Source organism: Magnolia sinica, chromosome 9, assembly GCF_029962835.1.
Source record: "Magnolia sinica isolate HGM2019 chromosome 9, MsV1, whole genome shotgun sequence".
NCBI classification, from domain to species: Eukaryota; Viridiplantae; Streptophyta; class Magnoliopsida; order Magnoliales; family Magnoliaceae; genus Magnolia; species Magnolia sinica.
This window is the reverse complement of record NC_080581.1, coordinates 69397256-69423035: the sequence shown is the minus strand read 5'-3', so window position 1 is coordinate 69423035 and position 25780 is coordinate 69397256. Positions and strand designations below refer to the sequence as shown.

At 39.3% G+C, this 25780-nt stretch overlaps 2 protein-coding genes and 1 long non-coding RNA gene across 4 annotated transcripts; 2 read left to right on the top strand and 1 right to left on the bottom strand.

Moving 5' to 3' along the window:
* The first annotated feature begins 689 nt into the window (after positions 1-689).
* LOC131255606 (LRR receptor-like serine/threonine-protein kinase EFR) lies at positions 690-6702 on the top strand. Of its 2 annotated transcripts, XM_058256356.1 has the most exons (3): positions 690-3408; positions 5787-5824; positions 6119-6241. In XM_058256356.1, the coding sequence occupies exons 1-2, from the start codon at positions 714-716 to the stop codon at positions 5795-5797; spliced, it is 2706 nt and encodes a 901-aa protein (XP_058112339.1). In that variant the 5' UTR covers positions 690-713; the 3' UTR covers positions 5798-5824; positions 6119-6241. The 2 variants fall into 2 exon arrangements, with proteins under 2 accessions (XP_058112339.1, XP_058112338.1); XM_058256355.1 differs by lacking the exon at positions 5787-5824 and having other exon boundaries at positions 6119-6702.
* Positions 6703-10190: 3488 nt separating this feature from the next.
* On the bottom strand, positions 10191-12939 carry LOC131255608 (uncharacterized). The gene is made up of 2 exons (XR_009176196.1): positions 12788-12939; positions 10191-10382 (listed from the first exon to the last, which is right to left on the bottom strand). It is a non-coding gene; the product is annotated as an uncharacterized LOC131255608 (long non-coding RNA).
* Positions 12940-14594: 1655 nt separating this feature from the next.
* Positions 14595-19177, top strand: LOC131255087 (probable LRR receptor-like serine/threonine-protein kinase At3g47570). The gene is made up of 4 exons (XM_058255783.1): positions 14595-14628; positions 16515-16958; positions 17040-17794; positions 17838-19177. Exons 1-4 carry the CDS (start codon positions 14595-14597, stop codon positions 18696-18698), a joined length of 2094 nt encoding a protein of 697 aa, XP_058111766.1. The 3' UTR covers positions 18699-19177.
* Positions 19178-25780: the final 6603 nt, after the last annotated feature.

Genomic DNA, 25780 nt, shown 5'->3' with positions numbered 1-25780 from the left:
TTGTTGTGGTCAGTTTTCTGTGGGCCCCACAATGAGGTATGTGTTTCATCCATTCCGTTCATCCAGTTTTACAGATGATTTTAGAGATAGATACCAAAAAAGAGAGATATAAATCTCATGTGGACCACACCACAGGAAAACAATAGTGATTAGGTATCCACCGTTAAAATTCTCCTAAAGCCTACTGTACTATTTATTTGACATCCAATCTGTTGATCATACAGACCCAGATGAATGGGAAAAAAAAGGAAGAAAGATCAGATTGATCCAAAATTTTTATGACCCTCAAAACGTCTTTAATGCTCGCCGGTCATTCAACACTGTTTCCTTTAATGTGGTCCACTTGAGATTGGAATTTATCTCATTTTTGGTCTCATAACATAAAATGATCTAGAAACACAGATGGACGGCATGGATGAAACATATACATCATGGTGGGGCACACAGATCACCGACCATCAGCCACGGATCCTCTGTTTGCGTCAAGCAGCAAAATTGTGGTCGTTGCAATCTAAGTGGACCGCGTGATTGTGTAATGCATTGAATAATGCATCGCTGACTGAGATGGACCAATCACCATACAGCAAAGGAGGAAAAAAAAAAAAGCAGGAAAGTCGTTGTTTTGGCAAACAGAGGATCCCAACTCCTTTAATAAATAGAAGCGTTGGCTATGCATCTCGCACATAAAATAAACAGAGGAAGAGCTTATGTAAATGGGTTTGAGTGTATTTTGGTCGTTTATCATCTTCATCCATGTAATCCACTTCCTGGGTGGGAGCTTGCATTCAATCACTGTCGTTGCGGCCACCTTCAGCAATGAAACTGATCGATTTGCTTTGCTAGCCTTCAAGGACCAAATTGCAAACGATCCACTCCGAGCTTTGAGTTCATGGAACAATTCTCTCCACTTCTGCAAGTGGCAAGGAGTTACATGCCGTCGCCGGCGTCAAAGAGTAACTGCCTTGAACCTACGTCGAATGGAGTTGAAAGGGCTCCTATCTCTCAATATTGCAAACCTCACATTCCTTTGGCGTATCAACCTCCAAGAGAATAAATTCCACGGCCCAATCCCTCAAGACATAGGTCGTCTGTTCCATCTTCGTTATCTCAATCTTAGCCAGAACAATTTCCAAGGGCAAATACCCATCAATATAACCAAGTGTTCAAACCTCAGAGTCATCGATCTAGGCCACAACGACATCGTGGGGGAGATTCCAGTCGAGCTTAGCACTTTGCCAAAGCTCACTATAATAGATCTTCAGTCTAACAAGCTTGTAGGAAGCATCCCACCTTCTTTTGGTAACATTTCGTCTCTCACTGTGCTTTCTTTATTAGATAATAGCTTGGGTGGAAGCATTCCGGTCGATCTGAGCCGAATACCCAACTTGGAATTTCTTGAAGTCTCTGGAAATAGATTGTCTGGTATCATTCCTTCTCAGCTTTACAACCTATCGTCCTTGCTTGCTTTTTCTGTGACGGATAACTCGTTTTCTGGAAGAATTCCGTCTGACATAGGCCTCACTCTTCCAAACCTCGAGGCTCTTTTAGTGGGAGGAAACCGTTTAACAGGTCCTATTCCAAGATCGTTGGGCAATGCTTTGAGGCTTGAAGAACTTGAATTGACTGATAATGGTTTTAGCGGACCCTTGCCAACGAATCTTGGGAGGCTACAAAGTCTTGCTTGGTTGAATTTGGTAGGTAATCAGCTAGGAACTACGGAAGGAGATGACTTAAGATTTCTGGCATCTTTAACTAACTGCAGTGATCTAACCCTTTTAGGTCTAGAATACAATAATCTCAAAGGAGTGTTGCCAGACTCCGTCGGAAATCTTTCGATCCAGCTTGAAATGCTAACACTGAGTGAAAACCAGATATTTGGAAGCATCCCTAATGGGATAGGAAATCTCGCCGGCTTGACCCAATTGACGATGGATCATAACCGTATGACGGGTTCTGTTCCGGTCAGTATTGGGAAGCTTCAGAGCCTGCAAGTCTTGGACTTGTCCATAAATAGATTTTCAGGCAACATTCCCTTCTCCGTTGGGAACATGTCTCTCTTGGGCGAGCTGTACTTAGCAGAAAACAACCTACAGGGATTCATCCCTCCAACTCTCGGAAACTGTCGGAATCTATATGTGTTGAACCTTTCTCAAAACAGCCTCCATGGTGACATACCCAAACAAGTTTTTAGCCTTGTATCCTTAACACTTTCCCTCAGCTTGGACGGAAATTTTCTCACCGGCCGCCTACCAGAGGATGTTGGCGACTTGAAAAACATTGAAGAAATACACGTTGCACGGAATAGAATGTCAGGCGAAATTCCTCAAGCGCTTGGCGATTGTCTGAAACTGGAGCACCTTAGCTTGGAGGGAAACTTCTTCAATGGAACCATCCCTAGATCTTTGAATACTCTAAAGGTCATCCAAATCTTAGATCTTTCGGATAATAATTTGTCGGGGCAAATTCCAAAATACCTCGAGGAGTTTCGGTTCTTGCAGTATCTGAATCTCTCTTTCAATGATCTCGACGGCGAAGTACCACAAGAAGGGGTCTTCAGAAATTTAAGTGCCAGTTCAGTCCTTGGAAACAAAAAAGTCTGTGGCGGCATTCCTGTGTTGCAACTGCCGTCATGTCCAATTACAGCCTCTAAAAAACGAAGAAGATCTCTAGTTATCAAAGTGGTGATTGCGGTATTTGGCACAATTCTTTGCTTGCTCATATTATCCTGTTTATTTGGTTTTTGTTATTGGAGAAAAAAGCCAAGAAAGAGACTCTCTTCGACATCTTCCTTGAAGAATCATCATTTCAAGGTTTCTTATGCAGAGCTCCTCAAAGCCACCAATGCCTTCTCTTCATCCAATTTGATTGGTTTCGGAAGCTATAGTTCGGTATATAAAGGAGTTCTAGACCCCAATGAGATGATCGTCGCAGTGAAGGTGCTCAACCTTCAACAAAGAGGGGCTTCCAAGAGCTTCATCACTGAATGCGAAGCCTTGAGAAATATCCGGCACCGAAACCTCGTCAAGGTCTTAACTTCTTGCTCGAGCATCGATTTTAAAGGGGACCATTTCAAAGCTTTAGTTCTCGAGTTCATGCCTAATGGGAGCCTCGAGAAGTGGTTGCATCCGCAGGATGATGATGGCTCAAGCCATTTGAGGAAATTAAGCCTGATTCAGAGGCTAAACATAGCCATCGATGTGGCTTCTGCACTCGAGTATCTTCATCATGATTGCCAGACGCCGGTCATCCATCGTGATCTAAAGCCAAGCAATGTTCTTCTTGATGCTGACATGATTGCCCATGTCGGGGATTTCGGGCTAGCAAGACTCCTATGTGAATCCGATCATTATTCTCAGAATCAAAGCAGCTCGGCCGTGATAAAGGGAACAATTGGGTATGTTGCTCCAGGTAATGACTCCTATAACATCTCCTTCCTTCTCTCTCTTAGACTTGATTTTTTATAAATTACAGATAACATGTTTTCTATATGTCATGCATCATGTGCCCCTTCTGCAAGCTGTGCACCATGTACCTCACAGCATCCAGTCATACAGCCACACATTCAGAAAACTACACATTTTTTTGTCTGATATCTATAGGCTAATTTTACTTAATTTAAATACCTTACCACTCATATACTACAACTTGCAAGAGTAGGACCTACCTTTTGAGCATCGAAAACTCTCATCCTGTTGGCTTTACCATCATAGGCCACAGCCCAAAAATCAATCAGATTTGAATTGCGATTGATTATCGATCGTTGGATTAACCATCCAAAGAAAAATCCTTTTAGCTTTGGTTGTTAATAAATTCTTGCTTTTCGTCCAAAAAAAAAATACCCATTGGACAAACTGTCAATTCACAGAATTTGATATGGCCTCCAAACTCTCCAAACACTTAATCCTAATCTGAAAATCTGGGAATGTCGGATGATACATTGGCGCAACAGCAATGTGTCAAAAACCACCGTCAAACCATTGCACAAATATCCGCCCGTTAGATGGCTTTATAAACCAACCATAGCAAGCCAGAAACTATAAAAACCATGGAAAATATCCCACCTCGCTCCCATTAATGTAAACATAAGATGGCATTTTATACCAGCTATGTTGTCTCACCTCACCTCCCTTTTATTGAAAATGTGGTCGTCACCAACTATTCTTAGCCCAACGGCATCTTCCTCATCTCTTAGGCGTTTCTTCGAACACTTTCAGGGCATGTTTGATTTCCGGTGAAGTGGTAAATACCGTGTAAAAAAAGTAATAAGTATTTTCCTGTGCATTTATATTATACCTGATTTAACTGCTTACTTTCTGACACAAAAACCAAGAATATTGCAAAATATCCGTAGGTCCCACTGTGATGCATTTTGCTTATCCGCACCATTCATCCATTATTCCAGTTGAATTTATAGCATGAGTAAAAAAGTGATGCATATCCAAAACTCAAGTGGACTACGTCATGCGAAAAAGGAAATTGAATACTGACCGTTAAAAACTTTGTGAGGCCACTGTTTCTTTTGGCGTGGGCCACTTGATTATTGGATCTACTTCATTTTTTGTCTCATGCTTCAAAATATTATAATAAAACAAATGGGCGGAATGGATATATCATATGCATTATCATGCAGTTCAAAAATTAAAATTACCTCTTTTGAACTAATTTCAAAGACATGAATTCCTATGAATTTTCAAACACGTGAAATAGGGAAATTACCGTTTACCGTGTATTTACCATCTCTTTGAAAAAACAAACACGCCAGTGCCTTTTGGAGCCATTAGGGCACAGAATGCCTTGTGCTGGCAACAGGCATTTGCCTTAGCTAAGATTATGAGTTTTCGCAGCGTCGACCTGACCAACACAATGAGCTCGCTCAATGAGCCTCATCAAGCCATTTTTTTGATGACCACCTTAAGTTTTGAATTAGGCTCATTTCTATACATTCACTTAATTTTGATAAGTCACACTTGATGATGATCAGATTTAATGAGAGATACATGAGGTATGTGTTATATCCAAACCATCTGTTCATTTGGTGAGATTGTTTTAAGGCTTGAGTCCAAAAATAAGAGAGATCCAAGGATCAAATGGACCACGCTGCAGAAAGCAGTGAAGGATTGAATTTCTACCATTGAAACCTTTTTGAGGTAACGGATGTTTTGGATCAATTTGATATATTTTTTCTCTCTTGACCATGAACGGATTAGATGGAAAATAAAGATTATGGTGGGTCATATGAATGTTTTAATGGTCAAAATCATTGTCCCATTACTATTTGTGGTGTGGTGGTCCACTTGAACTTTGAATAAGACTCATTTTTAAGCTCACACTCTAAATTGAACCTGATGGGCCACTTAACTTTGATCTCCCTTCAACCTTTTGTACCGGGTCTCGAGCACGTGATGCACTGTCTTTGCATGTGACGTACTAGGTCGGTGGTGGTGTGTGGTACACCAGTTAATCTCTTCGGTCACACACAGACATACAAACCTATAAATTTAGGGATTCTTCCGTATCACTGACTTTTGGGCCATGGACGAAAAACCTTCTGCTTTTAAATTATTTTTTAAAACCCGCCCATAGTTTTCACAGCTAGACATTATACCGGTTGCTATTAGTTACGTGTAGAATGGTATATTCTATTTAGATATTGACAAAACTACCCTTACTTTACTGCATCTGCAATCTCCCTTCATTATAGTGGATTCACAGACCCTTACTTTACTTCCAACCTTACGTGCGCCCTATATTGTTGTTTCCTTATTCATATGTTTTTTCAACTCTAGGTTCAGACTAAAAAAAAGAATCAGATTCAAATCACAAAGTGAGTCCCGATGGCCCTAGGAATTTTCATCAGTGGTGCTCATTTCCACTGTTTTTGTCAATTGGGTCCCTGGAGCTTGGTACTGGCCTCATTTTTGGACCCAGTTCATAAAATGACCTGTAAAAACAGATGGACATGGTGGATCTCTCACAAGTATCCTGTGGCCCTATGAATATTTCACATATGTTTTCTCAACTCATTTTAGGGGATGCATTTCTAGGATTAGCATTCTTCTTCTTTACATGTTGTTGTAACAATGAATTAATAGAGGAAAAAAAAACATGTGAACTGCAGAGTACGGCATGGGTGGTGAGGCATCTACACATGGAGATGTGTATAGCTATGGCATCCTTTTGTTGGAAATGTTCACAGGAAAGAGGCCCACTGATGACATGTTTAAGGATAATCTAAGCCTTACTACATTTGCAAAGAAGGCTTTTCCAGACAAAGTAATGGAGATTGTGGATCCAATACTCCTCTCAGAAGAAGAAGATGTATCTGTCCAAAACACCGAGATAATAAGAGCTCAAAGAGGTAGAATGAGAGAATGCTTGATTGCGGTGATCAGGATTGCAGTTGAATGTTCCACAGAATTTCCAAGAGAACGGATGGAAATGAGAAATGTTGCTACAGAAATGCACGAGATTAGGGACGTATTTGTTGGGGCTGAGACCCTCGGACAGAGAAGAAATATGACCCAATTGTTAGGTGAAGCTCCATCTTACCTCAGTGATTATTGAGATCGTGATTCCCTCCATTGTAAGGAAAAACACACTTTATTTGTACTTTATTTGTAGTAGGCCCTCTTATATTGGCCACTTTAATTTCTATTTTAGTAGCATCATGATATATAATATGATACGGCCTTTTTGGTTAAAGTAACAGACTCTTTTTTTTTTTTTTTTTTTTCATTGATATATATATATATATATGGGAAAAGGTACTATACGCTCGACCTTACTGTAGTATTCCGTAAGGTCGAGCGTTGTCATATTGCTGGCCGTCGGATGCTAGAAATTTGAAATCAATGGCGATGCTCTAGATGGAATTTGAAGGAAAGAGACCGGTCGTACTGGTTATGTTGAGGCCGAACATGTACATGGCCATCTAAATGGGGATTTTTTTACCCCTTTAACCATCTCTCTCTCCCCCTCAATCCCTACCAGTAACCACACCCTGTGCAGCCCTCTCTCTCCCTCAATCCCTACCACTAGCCATGTTCGCCTCCACCTCTCTCTCTCTCATCTCCCTCAATCAGTACCATCAGCCGCGACCGCCTCCACTTCTCTCTCCCTCATTCCCTACACCACGCTGTGTAGCCTCAGATTAAGCGTTATAGGTAAGGCCTCTGTTTTTTGGTTTTTTGGTTTATTGGGATTTTGGTTTTTTTTTTTTTTTTTTTTTTTTTTTTTTTTTTTCAGATTGAGATGCTCTGGATCCAAGTTTTGGGTCTGGGCATGGACCAAACTCTGGCTCTGGATCCAAGTTCTGGATTTGGGCAGTGATTTGGGACGGTCCATAGCTATTAGACTTGGAATTTGCTATTGGTTTATTCTCACCAAGCACGTTACCAATGATTTTTATGCATTCATCATTTTTCTTATATTCCATTAGGCTTTTCTTTTCTTTTCACGACAAGTGTTTGGCATTATGTTCTTGATAATCTCTTGTTGATAGTTTAAATGGTTGTGATTTATAGTATTTGTAGTCTCTGTTAAGATTTCTAATTCTTCATTGTATTAATGATGCTGATTATTAGATTTCTCTGATTTAGTTCTTTCTTGTCGATGATTCCATATTAGCTAAGAGGGATAGTGTTTATTATCATGCTGTTGATGTCAGCACAATTATAAAGACAAATAAAAAAGATAAAGATAAAATCATGGGTTTATGTCACAGAGATGGCAACAACCTGCTTAGCAGGTTCTAAGGATGCTGATTATCACCAACCTTTCTTTATTTTTTGTTTTTATTTTTATTTTTTTAATTATTATTTTTTCAGATTTCTTTTTGATGGCCTTGTTTTCCTAGTTATTGAAAAAAAAGTATTCATACTTAAAATTATGAAGACCACACGTCTACTCTCATCTATCGCTTGTGGGTGATTGTACAAAAAAAATGCGGATAGGAGAATCATTACCTGTCTGATTTTCTCTACTGAGTGTAGACTATTGGCTGAATCTTTTCATCAGGCTTATAAGATTGACATACCAGATAATACACCCATGGCCCGGGCAGGCCCAGTCAAGCAGTCGACCCTTGGGCAAAAGGGCAAGCTCCAAATTGAAAATGAGTCAATATGTCTCTTGTTTGTCAAGGATGGGCAATTTTTTCTTCAAAAGGGATTCTTCAAATTGAGCATAGTTGTTCCTCATCGCTTGTGAGTTCATCAGCTAGCTAGGCTTCATAAATAGCTTTTGGGAAGGAATGATCACTTTACTAGCTGTTTGTAGCTTTATCCATGTATTCAGTTAGAAAGCCAATGTATGTAAAACAGATCCGCAGTCTAACTGTTATGCTTATTACAAGTAATCAAACAGGTTTTATGTGTGATATTTATGTTAAGGAATTTATCAGTAATTGTATTTATTGTTTGGTTGTCGATATTTCTGTTTAACATTTTGCTCATACTATGAAATTTGCTGAGTTTAGTTCAGTGTTGATCCAATTCAGTGCACTGATTCTCTAAAGTTGTGTTTGGAACTTCGGATATGGAAGTGATTTGAATTGCAAACACAATCAATAAACAACAGAATTGTAACTAAATTTCTGAGTTTAATTAGTTCACTATCAATTTAGTTTAGAACACTGATTCTACTGAGACTGTGTTTAGATACACAACTGATAAACACTCATCCGATCAATAAATGACCTTTTTAAAAGTAATTGGCTTAGTTCAGTTTTCTATCAATTCAATTAAGCACACTGATTTCATAAGGATGCATTTGGAACTTCCTTTATGAAACTAAGTGGAATTGCAAACGCTCACCCAATTGAATTAGTTTGGTTGTTTCCACTTCACTGAGTAATTAATGCAATTGAATTAGTTGGCACCGCTAGATGCAGCCTACTTTTGTAGAGCACTACATTTACAAGTTGAGATTTCTTTTTTACAGCAGCAAATTCATGAGTTCACTTTATTAAATCGGAGAAAATGGTCAATTGTATTTTTTTTACACATGCACTCACACCCCCACACGCCCACGCACTCACACGACACAGTGGAATTTCACCATAATGGGTGCTCGAACCCATGACAACAACCTGCTTAGCAGGTTCTAAGGATGCTGATTATCACCAACTTTTCTTTAATTTTTGATTTTTTGTTTTTTGTTTTTTTTTCTTCAGATTTCTTTTTGATGGCCTTGTTTTTCTAGTTACTAAAAAAAGTATTCGTACTTAAAATTATGACAAAAAATATGCTTTAGTGTATCCAGTATCAATAGGAAATTTATTCCACTGGTTCCTTGTTTTCTTGCATTTTTTTTATTCTGTCATTGGGTTCAGTTAGAAAAGTAGAATTAAAAGAGTGGGGAAACAAAGGAAATTTGTTTTGCTATATGAACCTGGTGATGGTCCTGTGGAATGTTCTTGCCAAATTAAGATTCAAGCTCACAGCATGACCCATTGATGAAATTTCGAGATTGTTTCCAATTGATTACCCCACAGTTTTTGCTCGGATCAGCCCATATATTGAAGCAGCCATTCTTTCAGCACAGCAGCCTTTAATGGTTGTGAGGACAAAGGCAAGGGTTACATCACAAAGCAACAGGTAACATCTGCTCTGTTGTTTTCCCGTAACAAGCTTTTTCCTTTTTTTATCCCTTGTCTCTGATCCTATTGTGTGCACAGTTAGGAGATGTCATCCATTCTGCAATGCCGAGCATGAATGACGATAATGGAAGTATGCGCAGAAGCAACTGCTCCTATATTCCACCATCCCTGTTTGGGTTATGAAACAATTGTTCATGGATGCAGGTATCTGAGCTATTCAACTTGTTTGACAGTGACAATGACGGTACTATTAGTTCCAACGATTTCATGGCCTGCCTAAGAAGGAACCCACTGCTTGTTGCGCTCTTTGCTTCTAATTCGATGCATTGTGGCTTGATAGAAGGTGGAAACCTAGTGATTGCATGATGATTATATGGGCATATTAAAGCCCCTGTGAAATGCTCGATGATTGGCTTCTAATTCAACATTGTGTGACTTACAATAGGTGGGAAACTAGATGTTGTATGATGAACATATGGGAATATGATTAAATGAAATGCTCAATCTCTGGCTTATCTTGGAATGAAAGTCCCGTAACAAGGCTATTGCTTTTGATAATTTTTATTTTATTTACATAACCCAAAAAAAAAAAAAAAAAAAAAGCTGATTGGAAATTTGCACAAATGATGATTGCTTAGGTGTTGTTCTTTTCATGTATTACAACAAATTGGCCAAAAAAGGAAGGGAAATACATCATATACAAATGCTTTCTTTACATTACAACACACTTGTCTTTAGTTTTGGATTCCGGCTTGGATGAAGAGCTATTGCTGCTCCTTGGCCCCTACAAGAAACAAATGTCTCTTGTAAAAACAACACATTTGTGGTTATATTGTAGTGAAGTTACATTCAATAGGGGTGAGAGAAAGGAATCTTGAAGAATAATTCTACAACAGGCCTGAGATGGGTCTACGCAAGGAAGCGAAAAGAATAATACACAGCCTATAGCCCAAAGCAAAGCATGCATGTTACAACTCACGGTCATGCTAACATAACAAAGAATTTCTTGCATAGCAACTCTGTATTGCAGCAGTAAGCATAGCAAAGAGAGATGTTCATTCCAGATGCATGTATGATTTCATGTCTCCTTAAATGGAATAAGCATTCAACCTGTTCCAGGATTGAAAACCAGACTCCATGGTTGCAGATTATATGGCCGAAGATCTATCATTGCGGATGAAACAACCAAGTAACGGTACATCTTTTAACATGGAAGATTAAAAAAAAAATTAATGAAAGGAAAAAATAAAAGCAAAAAAGAAATAAAGAAAAAAAAGAGACAGAGAGAGAATGGACAAGAAATCTTAGTGGCTCCTCAACAACGATCAGAAGACTTGACAGGCATCTCTACAAACCACTCAAGGAATAGGCATATCCAACCACCACTTGCAACCTTACCTTAAGAAACACCTGGAAAGCTGCTTATTTTGTAGTTAACCATAGATATAGGCTGAGGTTGGTGAGAGGTCCGGTTTCCAGATTAAAAGCTACGGTTAATAGCCATAGCTATAGCCTCTATTTTTTTAAAAGAGAAGAAATTATAATAATGGTATTTCTTACCATTGTAGTACATGCCCTGATAGAAATTATAATAATGTCTCTCGTATACTAACAATAACCAATTTCACTAAGAGATGAATGATATAGTTTTAGAAAAAGACACTAAGTCACTTGAAACCAAGGCTTTGACATAGTTTCTCAAGTTCATTTTCCGCTTTTTCCTACATAACATGAAATGGGCATAAGTACTTGGATGAAGACCATCCATCCACCAAACTTGAAAACTCACAGATCTGCCTTGTTAGTCTAACACACCATTCCTACCCAAATTACAGCATTAGTTTAAACATTTTGTGTCTCTGATTTACTGTTTACATCGGTTGGATAGGGGAACAACCTCTAGCACAAGTGACGAATGTGCCAGCTGCTGCAAAGCAGGACCAAGCTGCTACTCCAGTAGGAGTAATTGCATCCCAATACCAGAACTCACAGAATGTGATAGCTCAGATGGCTGTAAAGCCTCAGCCCCTACCCATCTCCCAACCCCAGGCCCAGCCCTAGAATGTGATAGCAAAGAATTTAATTGCTGTGAATAATTCCATTGCAGCATTATGTAGTGCATTCTACATATGTAACATTTGGGCTGGACTAGCCTGTCATGCTTCTAGGCCTGACTGACCATGGACCAGGCTTTGGCCTGGTTTTTATGCATGTGGGTTGGACACTGACCTGAATTTCAGGCCTGGTTAACGAATGGCCCATGGCCAAGCACAGGTTTAGAGAGGACCACCTGGCATAATAGAAATTAGAGAGGACCACCTGGAATGAGTTACCTAATTGTTTGGAGCTCCGCCAACTGTTGGTGTGACTTGTTGAACAGTAGACTGACCATTGACAGCTGAAAATAAAGAAGGCTGTTTGTTTTTGCTGCTCTTGATAAAAGATGGAAGTAAGAACCCCCTGCATACATGTTGTCATTCAAAACATAAGACTAGTGGAAACATGAGAGAGAGAGAGAGAAAGAGAGAGAGAGAGAGAGAGAGAGAGAGAGAGAGATGTCACTGACATTAAGAAATTTCCACATATGAAAATTCGATTTCAAAACTGACAGTAATTTGGAAAGCCATAGATTTGTACAATGGTGTTGGGCCAGTGGTCTGATCCCAATCGGGTGTGAACAAAGTCCTGATATGCTATACAGTACAAGTGGAGGTCATTGTTTGGTATATAAACCATTGATCTCATGGGCCCCACCAAAGATCAAGGACGCCCCAAAATTCTTCATGATTGGATGATTATAAGCATCCAATCTTATCTCTGGGCTTATTTTTCCTTCCAATGTGAACTGGACTGTTTTCACATTTACCTATTTGCAGGCTACTGATGAAGGGTTAAAATATTCTGATCTTAGAGTATTTGTGCGTAGGCCCCAATGCATGGTGTGGTGCCCATAAGATCAGCATTTTTTTTCATTGTACCATGGGTCCCACCTGTATGAAATCCTATACTGCAGAAAACTAATACATATACTGATGCTCAATGCTCTATAACCATTTCAAGTGAATTTTTTGTCTCCAATGCAGTATCCATTGTAATCAGACCTAAATCTGTGATTTTTGTTTTGTTTGTTTCATCAAGCAATTAAAAAGGATTCATCATTTGCTAGTAAGGTGAAGAGAATCGTCATACTTGGTGGGGCTTTCTTGACCTCTAGGAATATGAACCCTGCTGCTGAATCAAATGTAAGTTTCTCTTTTCCACCTATCCTTCTTGGAGTATCAATGAGAGTAATGCCCCTACAAACTTTTATTAGAAGGCCTTGGTGAAACACCTACACTGCATATTTGATCAAGAAACACACACACACACACACACACACACACACACACACCATTTTGAAATTTCAATCTGTAGTTGTCCATGACAAAGCTATAATGATAAAAATTGAGATATTGATTTCTATTTGATATTTGATTTTCAAAAGCTTTCCTTGATTTAAATTGACACACTGCATTTTGCACATTAGTTGCCTATCTTGTTTCTAATATATAGAGCCGATTGGACACAATGAAAGAAGAAACAAGGCCAAAGGATGGGTTCACTAGGACTCATGATCTGATGAGGTTACCATGAAATGATGCTGACATCACAGTGGGGTCATCCCACTTCTGGTGGGATAAAAAATTCATAGGGTCAACTGTTCTTAATTTTCAAAAAGTAATGTTATTTTATGACATTCTTAGGGAGTCTTAGTTGATTCCAGCACTAGAAATTAGCTTAGGATGTTGGAGTCCTTTGATTTTTTGAGTATATGAAGGATTTCTAGATTTCAAAGTTTTTAGGCTAAAAGTGCATTTGGTGGCAGCTTCTTTTTTCAAAGAAGAAGCCATTCTACACTTTAGAATACCTTCTACTTTGTAAGAGAAGCTGCCAGAAGTAGCTTCTGGTGGTGTTATCAAATTCCCTATAAAAGCAGCTTCTAAGTGTTGTAGTTCCCTTACAGTTCAGAAAATCAAGGGACTGACATATGTATAAGGACTTTTTTTTTTTGTTTTTTTTTGTTTTTTTACTTTTTCTTTTTTGAACATGGAACCAAAGCTCTTCTGTAACCAAGTTGACTCTGTTTCACTTGAGAGCAAAACAAGTTACCCCTCTATTCTTTTTCTACAGTTGAACCTCAACCAGAAGTATATATGACTGAATACTGATCTATGGTCAGTTTTGGCTCCCTACTTGGGCTTCTAGATCTTACTTACACCATTCATTTCTATTAGTTCCCCAACTGCTTGATCAGAAAGAGCCTAAAGCTGTGGGCGATGGCTAAATGGATACGATGTAGATTGCACTAGTCATATCTGTGGACCCACGTACTTTTGAATTGAAAATTAATGCATTTGAGAAATTCAATAAACATACAGTTTATCACGAAAATTCTGGATGATGAGCCGCTACCCCCAAACATTCACTGCCCCAACTGCAAACCCATTTGTATTTGTTTTTGTTTCTAAAAGAGCAACAAAACAAAAACAAATTCAGATACAAAACCTTAAAAAAAAAAAAAAAAAAACACCTCATGACGATGATGTGTTATCCGGATGCAAGTGCTCATGATGTAAAATAGAAACCATACTAAAAAACAGAGGCCTTACCTGTAACGCTCAATCTGAGGCTGCACAATGTGGTGGTAGGGAATGAGGGAGAGAGAGGTGGAGGCGGTCGCGGCTGGTGGTATCGATTGAGGTAGAGAGAGAGAGAGAGAGAGAGGTGGAGGCGAATGTGGCTGGTGGTAGGGATTGAGGGAGAGAGAGGGCTGCACGTGGACGTGGCTGGTGGTAGGGATTGAGGGAGAGAGAGGGTTGCACGCAGACGTGGCTGGTGGCAGGGATTGAGGGAGAGAGAGGGCTGCACGGGGTGTGGCTACTGGTGGGGATTGAGGGGGAGAGAGAGATGGTTGCACGGCTAGGGATTCAAAGGGGTAAAAAAAATCCCTATTTACATGGCCGAGTACATGTTTGGCCTCAACATAACCGGTACGACCGGTCTCTCTCCTTCAAATCCCGTCTAGAGCATCGCCATTGATTTGAAATTTCCAACATCCGACGGCCAGCAACGTGACAATGCTCGACCTTACGAAATGCTACAGTGAGGTCGAGCGTATAGTACCTTTTCCCCTATATATATATATATATATATATATATATATATATATATATATATATATATATATATATATATATATATATATATATATATATATCTCGGAAAAGGTACTCTACGCTTGACCATATTATACCTTCCCTAAGGTTGAGTGTTGACGGCATGTTATTCGTCAGATGAGAGATTGTATAGGGAAACTGAAGAAGCATCCTGTTATTAAAATACTCCACCACTTCTCTCTCATGCTTATTTTATGCAAAAAGCCTTTTTGCTAGAAACTTAGGTGGAGCCTACCGTGATTTTATTTTATTTTATTTTTTATTTTTTATTTTTATTTTTGTGAAATCCACCCCATCCATCTATTTTTTCATATCATTTTAGGACAAGAGGCCAAAAATGAGCTGGATCCAAGATTCAAATGGCCCGAAAATATGAGGATTGAACGTCCACAGTTGAAATATTCGTGGGGCAATAGAAGTTTTAAATTAGGATAATATTTGTGTTTTAAGTTCATCTCAGTAGGAATATTACTATGAATGGTATGGATGTAATTGAAACATCACTTTCGACCAAGAGAGGTTTCAACGGTAGGAATTTCTCTACCCACCTTTTCCTTTAGTGCGGCCCACTTGAGTCTTGGATCCGGGTTATTTTGGCGCTGTCCTAAAATGATCTCTAAAAACTGATAGATGAAGTAGATTTCTCACAAACACTAAGGTTGGCCCTTACCAAACACTGTGTCACCCTGAGAATTTCTTAATGATAGAAGTTCAATTCACGTTGTTTCCATCCACTTCGTGCGTGGATTAGATATTGCTAGACTGGCTACTAAAGTTATGTCACCAAGTTCCGTGGGCCCCACCATGATGTATGTTTTATATCCATACGTCCCGTGCATTTGGAGATATCATTTTAAGGCAATATGCAAAGAATGAGTTAAATCTAAAGACCTAGTGTGCCCAACACAGAAAACAGTGAGGATAGTGACACCCACCATTAAAAACTTCTAAAGGCCATAAAAGTTTTAGATCAAGCTGATATTTGTATTTTCTCTTATTTCATGTCTTTTTTAACTTTTGAACAGGTTGGATTTCAAATAAACATTATGGTGGGCATTGGGATAGTTTCAACGATGGGAATCACTCTCCCCACTGTTTTTTGTGGTGGGGTCCACTACAGATTTTTATCTACCTCATTCTTTGACTCATGCCTTAAAATAATATCTCAAAATGGATGGACGGTGTGGATACAACACATACATCATAGTGGGGCCCATAGAACTTGGTGACGTAACTTCAGTAACAGACTCCTACTCAACTTGTCAGTATCTAATCCGTGTATGTCCAAGTGGACGTTGATTGCGTCCTACAGTCCTACTCCGCCTGGACGGTAATCCTTCATGTGGGGCCAATGTGATGTAAGTGTTTTATCCATGCCTCTCAATGATTTTCTCGGATCATTTTAATATATGAACCAAAAAATAAGGCAGGTCCAAGGCTTAAGTGGACCATAAGGTGGGGATTGAATGTCTACCATTAAAAACTTCTTGCGAGCTGGAGAAGTTTCAGATCAAGTTGTTATCTGTGTTTGCACTTCACTCACATCCACATGACCTTATGAATATGGTGGATGGAAAAGAAACATAATGCTGACACTTAGAAAGGTTTCACCCGTGAGTGTCATTATCCGTACAGCCTCCTTTGTCATGGTCCACTAGAGCTGTGGACCTGCTTCATTTTACCAAAGCTCACTATTCTAGATCTTCAGTCTAACAAGCTTGTAGGAAGCATCCCACCTTCGTTTGGTAACATTTCATCTCTCACAGGGCTTTCGTTATTAGATAGTATATTGGGTGGAAGCATTCCGGTCGATCTGAGCCGAATACCTAACTTGGAATTTCTTGAAGTCTCTGAAAATAGATTGTCTGGTATCATTCCTTCTCAGCTTTACAACCTATCGTCCTTGCTTGCTTTTTCTGTGACGGATAACTCGTTTTCTGGAAGAACTCCGTCTGACATAGGCCTCACTCTTCCAAACCTCAAGGCTCTTTTAGCGGGAGGAAACCGTTTTACAGGTCCTATTCCAAGATCGTTGGGCAATGCTTTGATGCTTGAAGAACTTGAATTGACTGATAATGGTTTTAGCGGACCCTTGCCAACGAATCTTGGGAGGCTACAAAGTCTTTCTTGGTTGAATTTGGCAGGTAATTAGCTCGGAACTAGGGAAGGAGATGACTTAAGATTTCTGGCATCTTTAACTGACTGTAGTGATCTAACCCTTTTAGGTCTAGAATACAATAATCTCAAAGGAGTGTTGCCAGACTCCGTCGGAAATCTTTCGATCCAGCTTGAAGTGCTAACACTGAGTGAAAACCAGATATTTGGTAGCATCCCTAATGGGATAGGAAATCTCGCCGGCTTGACCCAATTGACGATGGATCATAACCGTATGACGGGTTCTGTTCCGGTCAGTATTGGGAAGCTTCAGAGCCTGCAAGTCTTGGACTTGTCCATAAATAGATTTTCAGGCAGCATTCCAATCTCCGTCGGGAACATGTCTCTTTTCGGTAATCTGTACTTAGCAGAAAACAACCTACAGGGATTCATCCCTCCGACTCTCGGAAACTGTCGGAATCTATATGTGTTGAACCTTTCTCAAAACAGCCTCCATGGTGACATACCCAAACAAGTTTTTAGCCTTGTATCCTTAACACTTTCCCTCAGCTTGGATGGGAATTTTCTCACCGGCTGCCTACCAGAGGATGTTGGTAACTTGAAAAACATTGAAGAAATACACGTTGCAAGGAATAGAATGTCAGGCGAAATTCCTCAAGCGCTTAGCAATTGTCTGAAACTGGAGAACCTCAACTTGGAGGGAAACTTCTTCAATGGAACCATCCCTAGATCTTTGAATACTCTAAAAGTCATTAAAATCTTAGATCTTTTGGATAATAATTTGTCAGGGCAAATTCCAAAATACCTCGAGGAGTTTCAGTTCTTGCAGTATCTGAATCTCTCTTTCAATGATCTCGACGGCGAAGTACCACAAGAAGGGGTCTTCAGAAATTTGAGTGCCAGTTCAGTCCTTGGAAACAAGAAACTCTGTGGCAGCATTGCAGCTGCCGTCATGTCCAATTACAGCCTCTAAAAAACAAAGAAGATCTCTAGTTATCAAAGTGGGGATTGCAGTATTCGCCACAATTCTTTGCTTGCTCATATTATCCTGTTTATTTGGTTTTTGTTACTGGAGAAAAAAGCCAAGAAAGAGACTCTCTTCGACATCTTCCTTGAGGAATCATCAGTTCAAGGTTTCTTATGCAGAGCTCCTCAAAGCCACCAATGCCTTCTCTTCATCCAATTTGATTGGTTTCGGAAGCTATAGTTCGGTATATAAAGGAGTTCTAGACCACGATGAGATGATCGTCGCAGTGAAGGTGCTCAACCTTCAACAAAGAGGGGCTTCCAAGAGCTTCATCACTGAATGCGAAGCCTTGAGAAATATCCGGCACCGGAACCTCGTCAAGGTCTTAACTTCTTGCTCGAGCATCGATTTTAAAGGGGACCATTTCAAAGATTTAGTTCTCGAGTTCATGCCTAATGGGAGCCTCGAGAAGTGGTTGCATCCGCAGGATGATGATGGCTCAAGCCATTTGAGGAAATTAAGCCTGATTCAGAGGCTAAACATAGCCATCGATATGGCTTCTGCACTCGAGTATCTTCATCATGATTGCCAGATGCCGGTCATCCATCATGATCTAAAGCCAAGCAATGTTCTTCTTGATGATGACATGATTGCCCATGTCGGCAATTTCGGGCTAGCAAGACTCCTATGTGAATCCGATCATTATTCTCAGAATCAAAGCAGCTCGGCGGTGATAAAGGGAACAATTGGGTATGTTGCTCAGGTAATGACTCCTTCAACATCTCCTTCCTTTCTCTCTTAGACTTGATTTTTAAAAATTACAGATAACATGTTTTCTATATGTCATGCATCATGTGCCCCATCTGCAAGCTGTGCACCTTGTACCTCACAGCATCCAGTCATACAGCCACACATTCGGAAAACTACACATTTTTTTGTCTGATATCTATAGGCTAATTTTACTTAATTTAAATACATAACCAATCATATACTACAACTTGCAAGAGTAGGACCTACCTAGCATTGAAAACTCTCATCCTGTTGGCTTTACCATCATAGGCCACAGCCCAAAAATTGATCAGATTTGAATTGCAACTGATTATCGATTGTTGGATTAACCATCCAAAGAAAATATCCTTTTAGCTTTGGTTGTTAATAAATTCTTGCTTTTCTTCCCAAAAAAAAAAAAAAAAAAAAAACCATCGGACAAACTGTCCATTCACAGAATATGATATGGCCTCCAAACTCTCCAAACACTTAATCCTAATCTGAAAATCTGGGAATTTCGCAATGTGTCAAAAACCACTGTCAAACCATTGCACAAATATCTGACCGTTAGATGGCTTTATACACCAACCATAGCAAGCCAGAAACTATAAAAACCATGGAAAATATCCCACCTCGCTCCCATTAATGCGAACATAAGACGGCATTTTATACCAGCTATGTTCTCTCACCTCACCTCCCATTTTATTGAAAATGTGGTCGTCACCACCTATTCTTAGCCTAACGGCATCTTCCTCATCTCTTAGGCGTTTCGTCGAACACTTTCAGTGCCCTTTGAAACCATTAGCATACAGAATGCCTTGTGCTGGCAACAGGCGTTTGCCTTAGCTAAGATTATGAGTTTTAGCAGCGTCGACCTGAGCAACACAACGAGCTCGCTCGATGAGCCTTATCAAGTCGGGACCGAGTCATGGTTGTAAACCAGCTTTCCTGGCTTCAAATCTCATCAAAATGACTTCACTTGGCCGAGTTTGCAGTCGCCAATGACTATGCTTTTTGCATGAAGGAGTCGCATTTTTGGACTGTCCATTTCGTGGACCTATCATGGATGGCCTACTTTTCAGACGATTCCGCAAACCATCTCGTTGGCGTAACATCAACCGTTGTATTTTTTGTTTTCTAATAAAGCTGATGATTAGATGGTTAGGAATGCCACGTGTATTTTGAAACAACACTATCTCATGCGCGGAGACGTATGGCTGATGGTCGGTGCTCCTTGGGGCCCACCATGATGTATGTGTTTCATCCATTCTGTTCATCCATTTTTACTGTTCATTTTAGGGGTTGATCCCAAAAATGAGAGGGATATAAACATCAGGTGGAACACACCACATGAAAACAATACTGATTAGATATCCACCGTTAAAATTCCCCTAAGGCTCACTGTACTGTTTATTTGACATCCAATCTGTTTGATTAGGTCATGCATTGTTTCCTGTAATGTGGTCCACTTGAGATTGGGATATAACTCATTTTTTTTTTCTCATTCCATGAAATGATCTAGAAAAATAGATGGAGGGCATGGATAAAACACATACATCATGGTAGGGCCCACAGAGCACCGACCACTAGCCATTGACCGGTGGCAGGGGAGTAACCAATCCGTTTCCAGTATGGTGTCTACGTAAAATTCAGTTCATCCATAAGGATGAGAAGCTAATGACCGGCTTAAGTTTTGAATTAGGCTGATTTCTATATATTCACTTAATTTTGATAAGTCACACACTTGATCGTGATCAGATTTAATGAGAGACACGCCTTGGTGGCCTCACAGGAAGCAGAAGTTCTGTGGGCCCCACGATGAGGTATGTGTTATATCCAACCGTCCGTTCATTTGGTGAGATTGTTTTAAGGCTTGAGTCCAAAAATTAGAGAGATCCAAAGATCAAGTGGACCACACTGCAGAAAATAATGAAGGATTGAATATCTACCATTGAAACTTTTTTGAGGTCACAGATGTTTTGGATCAATTAGATCTTTGTTTTTTTTCTCTTGACCTTATGAACAGATTGAAAATAAAGATTATGATAGGCATATGAATGTTTAATGGGGACATGGACTGCGCCCTACCCTGCCCTGCCGTGCCCGTCTCTAGCCGAACGGGTAGTTATGTAGGCCGGCCCACCATGATTCAACTGTACATCTAAGTTGGCTATTCTTTTTTTTCAGATCATTTTAAGGCATGAGCAGAAAAATGAGGCAAATTCAACGCTTAAGTGGATCACACCAAATAACAAGCTTGGTTACATTAAATGCACATAGCATTAAATGTCAGTTGCATAGATTCATCTTTGGTCTGGTACATTTGAACGTTGGACCAGCCTCATTTTTGTTCTCATGCCTTAAAATGATCTAAACAAAGGGATGGACAACTTGAATGCGCAAATACATCACAGTGGACCTGCCCATAGAACTGCCCGTTCGGGGCTAGAGACGAGGTTGGATGCAATATGCGTCCTTTTAATAGCGGGAATCGTTGTCCCCACTATTACTTGTGGTGTGGTCCACTTGAACTTTGGATATGACTTATTTTTGGAGTCATGCTCTAAAACGAACATGATGGCCACATAAGCTGTTCAGTCACACACAAACACACAAGCCTATAAATTTAGGGATTCTTCCATATTACTAAATTACTATATTCTCCGCCTATAGTTTTCACCGTTAGATATTAAACCGGTCACTAAACTGGTTGCTATTAGTTACCTATAGAATGGTATATTGTATTTTGATATTGACAAAACTACCCCAACTCTAGGTTGGGACTAAAAACAGAGCAGATTCAAATGACCTGGAAAAACAGATGGACATGGTGGATCTCTCACAAATATCCCATGGCCCTACGAATATTTCAATAATAGGCATTCAATTTGGAATGTCCATCTGTTTTCTCAACTCATTTTAGGGTATGCGTTTTTAGGATTAGCATTCTTCTTCCGTACATGTTGTTGTAACAATGAATTAATAGAAAAAAAAAATGTGAACTGCCGAGTACGGCATGGGTGGTGAGGCATCAACACATGGAGATGTGTATAGCTATGGCATCCTTTTGTTGGAAATGTTCGTAGGAAAGAGGCCCACTGATGACATGTTTAAGGACAATCTAAGCCTTATTACATTTGCAAAGAAGGCTTTTCCAGACAAAGTAATGGAGATTGTGGATCCTATACTCCTCTCAGAAGAAGAAGATGGATCTGTCCAAAACACCGCGATAATAAGAGCTCAAAGAGGTAGAGTGTGAGAAAGCTTGATTGCGGTGATCATGATTGCAGTTGAATGTTCCACAGAATTTCCAAGAGAACGAATGGAAATGAGAAATGTTGCTACAGAAATGCATGAGATTAGGGATGTATTTGTTGGGGCTGAGACCCTCGGACAGAGAAGAAATATGATCCAATTGTTAGGTGAGGCTCCATTTTACCTCAGTGATTATTGAGATCGTGATTCCCTCCATTGTAAGGAAAAACACACACTTTATTTGTACTTTATTTGTAGTAGGCCCTTTTATATTGGCCTCTTCTAATTTCGATTTCAGTGGCATCATGATATATAATATGATACGCCCTTTTGGTTAAAATAATTAACTTTTTTTTTCATTGGAAAATGCTTCTACGCGGTCAACGTCATGGGCCCACCATGGTGTGTGTCGAAAATCAACACCATGCATTTGATAGGTCCCCTTTAGATTATGGGATATCTCAAAAATCAGCCGTTTATAGAACTCGAGTGGGCCATACAATCTAAAATCATGTGAAGATGTGCCTAAAACGTATAAAAGCATTTGGTGGAGCCCACCTGAAATTTGGATGCATCTGAAACTTGGTTTGACCCCTCATCCAAGTGGGACACATAATGGATGGAATGGATTTGTGAACCACATCTCGATGGGCCCAACAAATGATTATGAATATTTTGGTGGGAGGGTAACCCCTCTCAACTTTTGTATGTGGTGTGGCCTACACAAGTCATGGATTGACTTGATTTTTAAGCCCGAGGCCCACCATGGAATGATGCATCTGACTGATAGGGTACATGTTCAATGCACATCACGGTGGGGCCCACACAGCTCGACCTCAGGGGAGGTTCCCATGAGGTTGACCACACAGAACCATTTCTAATACACACACACACACACACACACACACACACACACACACACACACACCTTAGAGCTTGACTTCAAAAAGTTGAGACGAGGTAACGACGATGATGATTAAAGAAAACTATATTTCACAACATTCATCTTACAGCGTCCGAATCATCCGATAATCTTATATATATAACAAATAGCCTAAGAACATAGTGATTTATCATGAAAGCACATAGACATACATATCATTATATACCAATTGAGTGTAGAAAATATGTCTCAATGCATAAGTAGAAACTTAAATAATAAAGCATAAAGGGTAGCAACCATAATATCTGTATATATATACCAGTGAAGCCCAATATGTCTAAAACACAACCAAGTTATATATCATCCAAAATACATAACATCCTCAACATATACATGTATACCAATATGCTAAATCTCATCTTCAAGTCATTAAAAAGAAAAACATGACTGATATGGTTAGCGACTCATTAATACCAAAAACTAACAACTCTATCTCTGAGAGCTCTACTAACCCTAGCTCGATGGTCCTGCTCCTGATACATCGTTGCCACGACAAGTCAGATATACCAAATATCTTGGGCGGTGTGATGTAGAGTCTGATTCATTTGCTCTAGCCTGGTGAGGCAATCTCCATACTGAGCCTTCTCTACATCAATTTGAGCCTGCATGAGTTGCTCGAATATCAGTCTGTGTTACAAGTAGTTGATCTATGCGGTCCTACTGTCGAGCTAATGGTGGAGCTAGAGGAAGAGGAGGATTACATTGTGATGTCCCTATGTCCGTAGAAGATGGAGTCGTTGATGGAGAAACCTCAGTGAAAGGCTTTGTGATATGTTCTGATGATGCTTCTGACTATGAAGACTCCTCTGCTGGTTGTCAAGGCTCCCCTGTTGGTTGTGAAGGCTCATCTGCCAAGGCATCTTCATCCAGTAGATTTATGCACTTCAGAGAAGTAACATTAAAGGTGCTGGGTTTCAATAGAATATTCGTAATTGTCTGAAACCCACACTCTTGAGCTAACATATATATGAGATGATCAAAAGGAATGGAATGACTCTCGATTGGCTATTGAATAGAGTGACACTAACTGATTCATGATCATTCTTGAGAGAGACAATTGATGATGTTGACTAACTTTATATTGAAATTTGACCATATGGTCAGTCAAGTCAGGCCAATTGTCATTTCTAGGATGTACGTTGTATGTGAAAATAAGCTGCATGATCTTAAACTTATTGGACATTTAAATAGCTTTGAGAACATTCCCTTGATACCACTCTCATCTCGACCATTACATAGGGTTTTCGTCCAGATACTACACTGCTTTTCGTAAAATTGAAAGAGGGAATGGTCGTATATGATGTGGCTACACTGGTCAACCAAGCTATGAGATTTTCATCAATAAGAAACGTTCGGTGATAATGTTTAATTGTAATATTAGGAGGTGGTGCAGGGAGGGATGTGATGAGGTCGATCACCCTCTTCCTTAGGGAATAACTACTCCGAATCCATGAAGAGACTCCTCAAATAGCTTCCTCGAATCCATGAGGGATAAAAGGAGGACTAATTCATAATGAATTCAAAATAATTTGATTTATGATATATATAAAAAAAATGAGCATGTGAGTGGAGGTGTGTTTCTCTCTCTCTTTTTGTCTCTTCCTTAGGTGTTGAGAGATTGAGCGTGTGAGTGGAGAGGAGAACACACTCCTCCTTCTATAAAGAGTGGGTGTGTTTCACATCCTGCTTGAATTGGATTTCTCTAATTTCACCTTTTTTATTGATCTTTCTTTAAATCCAATTCGTCCAGTGTGTCAGGGTCGTCAAATAGGACAAGAGTATATGATTTTCTTAGTGATCCAAAATTTAAATTGGCTTATCTTGAAAATTCTCCTAACGGATGCCAAAACGAACTTGATCTCAATTAACGACCCACACTTAATAATCATGGCTCAATTCTGAGAGAAATGTATAGTTAGGATAGACAAACGGTTGGACAAAATTTGGTGATTAATCAATAGTGGAAAAAATATAAATATAAAATTTGACCTTTTGTACCAAAATGAAGGAAGTGACTTCAACATTCAATGGTATGTAGGATCATAGATCGGGGTCTAAATTTTATATAACCTCGTAGTCATATGAAACCAAAATGTGGTCCAAATTTGAGTTGTAATGGACGGCAAACAGTGGTTAAATCGGAAGATCCAGATTTATAAGGAGTTGGTAAGCTTTGAAAAGATAATTTCGCGCCTAAGGAAAAGTCTACCAAAGTGGGGTCTTCATATTTCACATTTGGTCCATATTATGGGCAATCTAAGTCTTTCATATGAAGGGAAGTATTTTATAACGATTACTTATGAAGTTTTTTCACTCGATGGATACTAAAATCAATTATTAGGGGGCTGATTTGTCAATTGGGTCACTTTTATAATGATCTAAGGGTTGAAATTTGATGTGTATAGTTAATTTATAATACATAAGCATGATATAAAATTTCGCATCAAACGGATCGTGAGAACCTTATGATATATCTAGAATTTAAGGGTCTAAGTTAATGAGATTTTCGTAATTATTGTTAATATGAAAGTTTTAGGAAATCTAATAGTTCTACATGATTATAGACACGTTTTTAAGTAATTCTTACAAAAGAACTTATATGTAAATCATTATAAATAAAGAATTATTCACCAAATTAATTAAGAGAATGTATATATATCAACCAACATAATGGATGATCAGATGACATATTAAAAATGGAAAAACTTAATAGTTAGTGCTCTGATCATGTATGTAAGTGGGTGTATGGTCAATTTTGTAAACGGATGATCATAAGTGAATTTTTGGAGTAATTACGAGGTAAAACATGTATATTATTAGATTCAAGTGACTTGTTCACATGTGTAAGTTTCTCATATTGTAGTTTTGATGGTGGGTTAAGCATATTCATAGGTGGTGAACAAGAACAGATCAGAATC